This window comes from Triticum urartu, chromosome 5A (assembly GCF_056163025.1).
Source record: "Triticum urartu cultivar PI428250 chromosome 5A, HENAU_Tu73, whole genome shotgun sequence".
In the NCBI taxonomy this organism is placed as follows: domain Eukaryota; kingdom Viridiplantae; phylum Streptophyta; class Magnoliopsida; order Poales; family Poaceae; genus Triticum; species Triticum urartu.
This window is the reverse complement of record NC_141877.1, coordinates 307347041-307353376: the sequence shown is the minus strand read 5'-3', so window position 1 is coordinate 307353376 and position 6336 is coordinate 307347041. Positions and strand designations below refer to the sequence as shown.

The following is a 6336-nucleotide window of genomic DNA, read 5'->3' as shown; positions in this document are numbered from 1 at the left end:
AATAAGTGTGCAAACTCGAGAAGCCGCAGATCAACAATAAAGATATAGAGAAGATATTAATCCAACTAGTGGGAGCATTTATGAAAGTTGGTTACCTTTTGAAGTGTCTTATTTTGATTCTGTGTTCTCTTTGTTCTCGCTTCCCTAGTGAAGAATTGGTGAATTGTATATTCTAATGTATCAATATGTCGTTGAATGAAATAAAAAAATGTATTCCGATGGCCCAAAAAAAGTATACATAGAGGCTCCAGGCAGCCATGCTGGATTAGATGCGCCCAACGGTTAGCGCATCTAGGAAAACGGCCGGACGCCACTATCCAAACGGAAAAAAATGAGCGTCCGTTGGAGTTGAACTAAGCAAATGGTTGCAAACTTACAATAATGATGATGATGATTCCCCAGCAAAAAAAAAACAAAAAAAACTATGATGATGATGCTCCCGCGCTCAATAGTCAATCTCAAAATTTTAACTATGGAGGTACAACATGGTCAAACTGTATTCGAATATGGTCAAACTGTGTACCACCTTGCTCAGTTTCTGGGTTGAATTCGGCTTCGAGTGCCGGAAGTACACACCGATGCATTGAACCAATATAGTGCATGCCGTTTTTACTCGCAAGAGTTCAATTCCATTTTTTCCAGCACTGCTAACCCCGCTACTCGAGAAGACAACACTCACTCCCCTATGAAAAATTCTAAACGGAAATGCTTTTACACTGCATGAAAGCTCGAAAACTGGCTACATCAGAGCCTTGAAATTGCAGGCCAGGCATCAGATCACGAAAGGCATTACACTGTTGGTGGCGGTCCTCCCTCCAACTAACCCCAAAGATTCGAAATACATAGCATGTAAGCAGCAGCTTCCTATATATTTGATGAGTTCTCTTTCCGCAGCTTGGCTGGCCTCTCCTTGTGTGATTCTGCATGGCAAAGTAGCAGGTTTTGTCATGTTGCCAACACAATTCAGTCTATGTGTGCGATTGCGCTACTCCAAATCTTCCAATATACTGCTCCCTCCGTTCCTAAATATGGCGTTTTGGTAGTTCAAGAACTACCAAAACGTCATATATTTAGGAACGGAGGGAGTAATACAACTGAATACAACCATGAATTACTCTGGTGATGAAGTAGAGAGCAGGATTCATTGTTTCTTGGGAGGACTTTTTGAAAGCCATCGAGGCGAGTGAAACCCCCAAAGACCTAATAGAGAAAAAAATACCTGCATATCTCCTCTTCTTGTTGGCTCTTCTTCTTTTGCGCTCAGCTTGTGTAAGCTCCGCGTCTTCTTTAATATCCCCTTTCCCTTCAAAAACTTCTTCGGGAGCGAGCATTGCGGCATCTGAAACAGCTACAGGTGCAACCTGCAAGGAGGAAGACAAGTCGTTACATGAATGAAATACTCAAATAGAATAACTTCACGAGAGAAAAACAATGATTGTGGTACCTCTTCCATTGCTAGAGCAGGTACATTAACTTGTATAGACATATCCTCAATGACCTGAAAAGACAACACTTGTCCTTCTTACCAAAAATTGCAAACTTTAGGTATTATACGCTGCTGTCTAATAGAGAGCTATCACATACCGGCTTTGGGGCAAAGTGGAAATGAGAGAGCGCATCCAACTTCAAGCATATCCTCTTAAATAAATCATTTGCCTGAGTTGAATAAGAAGTTAGTCAGAATCAGGAAGTATCACTTTGGTAACACAAAAATATCCACATAGCCAGACTGATAGTTGATATCATAATAAAGACAAGGAGAACATATGCACATAGCACCGGTGGAAAGATTGCAGGAAACAGAAGCATAAAATCAAGTTGGCCAATGTAGTAAGGGCACTTCAAAAAAAAAGATAACTGTAAAGTATCAAGTGTGACCTACGCAATATGTATGCTTAACGTAACGCATATAGTGACTGAAGCAATCCATTTCTTCTCATTCATTACAAAATGGAGTATTTTTCTAACACCGGAAATTCCAATAGCGAACTTCATATACATCGCATGGCAATAAACCATCACTGAGCATCGGTATTAAAATTGTACTCCCTACACTAGTGTCAAAAACGCTCTTATATTATCGGACAGAGGGAGTACTTCGTACTATGACAAGCATCTTGTGCACCACGAAAAAGTGATGATGAATATATTGACACTACAGTCACCAGGACAAGCAGGGAACATGAAAACTTGCTAATTTAGATGGATATAATAACATCTGGCATGCCTTTACTAACAAGACAATGCAAGATTTGCTCTTTAGCGGACATTATCTTTCAATCCAACACAAATGATGTATCAGATGTTGCACAACAATTAAGACCAACAAGAGCAGAATAAAACTGTAATCATGATAGGTAAATCCAACGTCACTCAGGTTTTCTAGTAAAAACAATTGATTGCTCACCTCATTCTTCAGTTCATCTGAAATAGCAAGTGTGGCAGGTGCAATGCCAGTTTTTTCCTTAAACTCATCCTGGAAGAGCAAAAGAATCAGTTAGTGGATGAACTATACTAAAACTGATCCTATCTACCAACTCGTTTGGATTTAAAATAAGATCATAGTAAGACAATACAGACCTCATAATGTTCGGCAAGACCCTTTTTGCTCTTGTTTTCATCCTGTTGAAATATAGCAACAATAGTGAATCACACAATTATCATACTGTTATCATGAAAGAATTCTAGTTATTGCAACCGATCAAAACCATACCATCTCCATTTGCTGCTTTGGAGCTTTATACGGCAAGGTTGAAGGCTTTTCAACATCATCAAAATGACCCTGTCAGGAAACAAGAGAAGCTATCTCAATATTACTAGCAGAGTCACAAAACGAAATAACCAAAGAACTCCTCACAATTTCACTCTACTATTTCCCGGTATACTACTGTTGAGTGTTGACCCAGTTACGAACATAGTGACATATCCAGAAAAATATTACCTCCGCAATTCTTTTCTTGATCATCTCCTCGAGAGAAGCTGTGACTTCCTCCGTGATTACTGGGGCAGGTCTTACATTATGCTCAAAATCAAGATCCACTTCCAGGGCACTATTTTTGGGCCTCCTGGAAGCATCAACCTACAAAAGGAACTCGTTTAAAAAACACAATTGCAATGGTAATTAACTATTACTAGCACAATATTGTGAGTCAGAAATATGTCTCATTTCCAAAACATGCTATCAGCTACCTCTCCCTGCATGATCCATTTACTGGGTTCAAGACTAGCTTTCTCCATTATGTCTATTTGGTTACGCATCTTCAAGAGCCCCTTTTCATGAGTTGAAAGACCTTGTTCATCCTGCATAGAAGGGAAAGCATGTTGATAAACAAGTATATGTGCATTACTTATTTCAACTGAAATGAGTACCTCTAATGCTGGACCATCATTTACATCATCCTTCTCAATGTTATCCACTTCCATTTCATGCAATTCATCCTTGAAGTGGACTTTCTTTGTGAAACCATTTCTCTTCTTGACTTGTTGCTTACAGCTTTCCTCAAAAAAATCCTCATACCTGAAAAGACACTCTTAGCTGGTTAAAAGCACAACACAAAATTCATGGCAACCAAAATGCATGATATATAACATTATTCTACAGCCTAAGGAAGATTATAGAATAACCTCAAGTTTCAATTCTGCATTTTCTTTTATTTCTCAAGCTTCAGACTGTTTCAAGTGCACAGAATAATCAATATCGATGCGCATGAATTGTTTAAAACATTTGGAAGCATGAGAGGAAACTTGGTTCATTTCTGCGGCCTGTGCAACAAAAAAATAGAGCAGATAAAGCTGCTTTTTAGCCTCTCGTTCTTGTCGTTTTAGTTAGCCTACCCCCCACATTGTTTGGTACTAAAGGCTTTGTTGTTGTCGTCGTCGTTTTAGTGCAGATCACAAATCAAGTGGTGCCTTCACAAAACATTGAAGATACATAGTGCGCTCTGACATGTACATGTAAGATCCGTTTTGAATTTTTGAAGCTTCAAACACACACTTAAAAGGGAGCACATGTGCTCGGCATTAAAAGAACATGTCCGGATTGTAGAGGTTTTACTGGGCAAATGTAGGTGGGATAGGAAAGGACTGTAATGCATGCACTACAAAAGATGGGTGCTTACGACTGTCCAACAGGGACATTTGCACCAGCAAATAAGTTGTACGACTTGGTTATCTCTCCAGTAAAATCAACTTGCTATGTTATGTAGAAGTGAGTAGTGACACCTTTTTCTGTGAATTTTTTTTGTTGAACCCTCATGGAGGTGGTTGGCAATTGGATAATAGCCTTTTCCCTGTCTTGGTAAAGGTGGCACGAAAGTTGTTCTGTATGAAATCTAACTTTTTCATTGGTTAATTTCTATGTTAGGTGGTACGCAAAATCATGCTTTTCTGTTCTTTTCAGACTTGTTTCACTGCAACCCCACAAAGGTAAATTACTACTTCAAATCTCCAGTACAGGTGGCAGCAAGCTTCTGTACATTAAATCTATTTTTCATAGGCTAGTTTTTTTCCCTCTCATCAACAAATTATGTACAAACGGGGCTCTTTTTCATTATTTACTTTTCTACTATAATTGAGTCCATCTCCACACAAGTATTAATACTTAATTTCTCCCCTATGTCAATGAAAGGAAGGCTCCCTTCCCTTCTATTCACCTAAAGAAAGGAAAGTCTCATGTAGTGATATCTTGTATATTAACAGTGTGGAATTTCTAGAACATGCATAAATATCATGCATAAGAAATTCCCAATTATCCACCCTTTGATTTTTTTCATAGATCAATTTATTTTCTATGTGTTACAAGTTGGGAAAGAGTTGTGAAGTATTGTTCAAGCAATTTTAAAATCCTACATGGCTACTATTGTCATATCTTCACATGATCGATGAACTGTGCTGTGGCACACTTTAACAGATATAAGGAGCACATAATACAAATTGATTCACATTTTCACAATCACCACAATCGCATACTTGAGATTAGCATAAAATGCTTACCTTATATCTCCGCCGGATTTCCCCGCACCCTCTTCATCATCAGACTCAAAATCTTCCAACTACAGTTAATAGTGCCACCAATCAAATTAAGAAGAAAGGAATTCAGGTTAATGTCCTTCATCAATAAAGTGTGGTATCTAACACTATAACTGTCAAAAGGAGCACATTGGTCTATGCAGTAGCTATAAACATATGTGTGCAATGCATTTCATGAACTAGCACTAGCTGTTAAGTCATTTATATTGCACATCCATAAGAAATTTTGGCTTCCCTTAATGAATTACTTATGGTTCTACATCTTAGATTCTATCAGAGCTAACAATCATTCCATGTATATAAAGAGAGTGTGTGAGTACAAATTACTTACATCCAAATCGTCATCATCTTCATCATCACCCCCGTCATCTTCATCCACATCCTCCTCATCACTATCGTCCTCCATCAAGTTTACACTAGCCTTCTTCTTCTCTCCTCCCTTGGAACCCCCACCGTACTCCAGCTCCTCCCCCTCCTCCATAAACTTTTCCAGGTCCTTCATCTTCAGAAACCTGTCCTCCACCCCGTTCCCTGCCTTCGCCCCTAGCTCCTCCGTTTCTTCATCCTCCCCCTCCCCCGATTCCAACTCGTCATCCGTGTCCTCCAGGCCACCCTCATCCTCCTCCTCCTCCGATTCGTCACCCTCTCCATCCTCCTCCTCGTCTGACGGGCCCTCCTCGGCTTCAGCGGTCTTGGACGGCGGAGGAGTAGCCGACGGCTGCGCAGGCGGTTGGTGCTCGAGGCGGCGGAGCTGGCGGTGGAGGTGGGGGAGGAGGGGGCGGGAGAGCAGCTCGCTCTGGGACCAAATCTGCTCGGCGTCGAAGTTGGGGCCGGCGAGGAGGTTGGGGAGCGGGGGCGGCTGCACGGGGGAGACGACGGCGAGCGAGGAGTGGAAGTGCTTCAGAGCCGCCCGGGCGGCGGCGGCGAGGTCGGCGGACGGGGAGAGGTAGACGGACGGGTCGGCGCGCCGCAGCTGCTGCAGCGCCACCTCGCCCTTCTCCGCGGCAAGCGGCTCGTCCAAATCCATGGCCATTGCCGTGGTGGCCGGGAGCGAATTGGTTGACTGGAGTATGTGGAGGCGACGCTGGGAAAGACAGGAGGAGCAGGTTTGGGTTTTAGGGTTTTAACTCGTTGAGCCGCAGGCGGCGATGTCCTTTATACGATTTGGTCCTCAAACTCCACTCCAAATGTAAAATTCACCCTCCAACGGCCGCGTGAAAAATCACAAAACTGGCCCTTTGGCCAAATTTCAGCACAAAATGGCCATCTTTTGAAAATCTCTACTCCTAATGTCTCAGTTGGTAGTCC

At 41.7% G+C, this 6336-nt stretch overlaps 1 protein-coding gene across 1 annotated transcript; it reads right to left on the bottom strand.

Annotated features, from left to right (window-relative positions):
• Positions 1 to 348: 348 nt before the first annotated feature.
• On the bottom strand, positions 349 to 6149 carry LOC125508620 (U3 small nucleolar ribonucleoprotein). The gene is made up of 12 exons (XM_048673377.2): positions 5360 to 6149; positions 4993 to 5051; positions 3370 to 3517; positions 3190 to 3300; positions 2942 to 3079; positions 2714 to 2782; positions 2581 to 2622; positions 2408 to 2476; positions 1585 to 1656; positions 1445 to 1498; positions 1220 to 1361; positions 349 to 920 (listed from the first exon to the last, which is right to left on the bottom strand). Exons 1-12 carry the CDS (start codon positions 6059 to 6061, stop codon positions 865 to 867), a joined length of 1662 nt encoding a protein of 553 aa, XP_048529334.1. The 5' UTR covers positions 6062 to 6149; the 3' UTR covers positions 349 to 864.
• Between the last annotated feature and the right edge of the window lie 187 nt (positions 6150 to 6336).

Excerpts from the sequence above, each read along its gene's own strand:
- LOC125508620 (XM_048673377.2), bottom strand. The coding sequence starts at position 6,061 with ATGGCCATGGATTTGGACGAGCCGCTTGCCGCGGAGAAGGGCGAGGTG. Across the intron at positions 3,080-3,189 it reads AATGGATCATGCAGGGAGAG|GTTGATGCTTCCAGGAGGCC; the intron begins GTAGCTGATAGC and ends TTCCTTTTGTAG. Across the intron at positions 2,783-2,941 it reads TCAAGAAAAGAATTGCGGAG|GGTCATTTTGATGATGTTGA; the intron begins GTAATATTTTTC and ends GTTTCCTGACAG.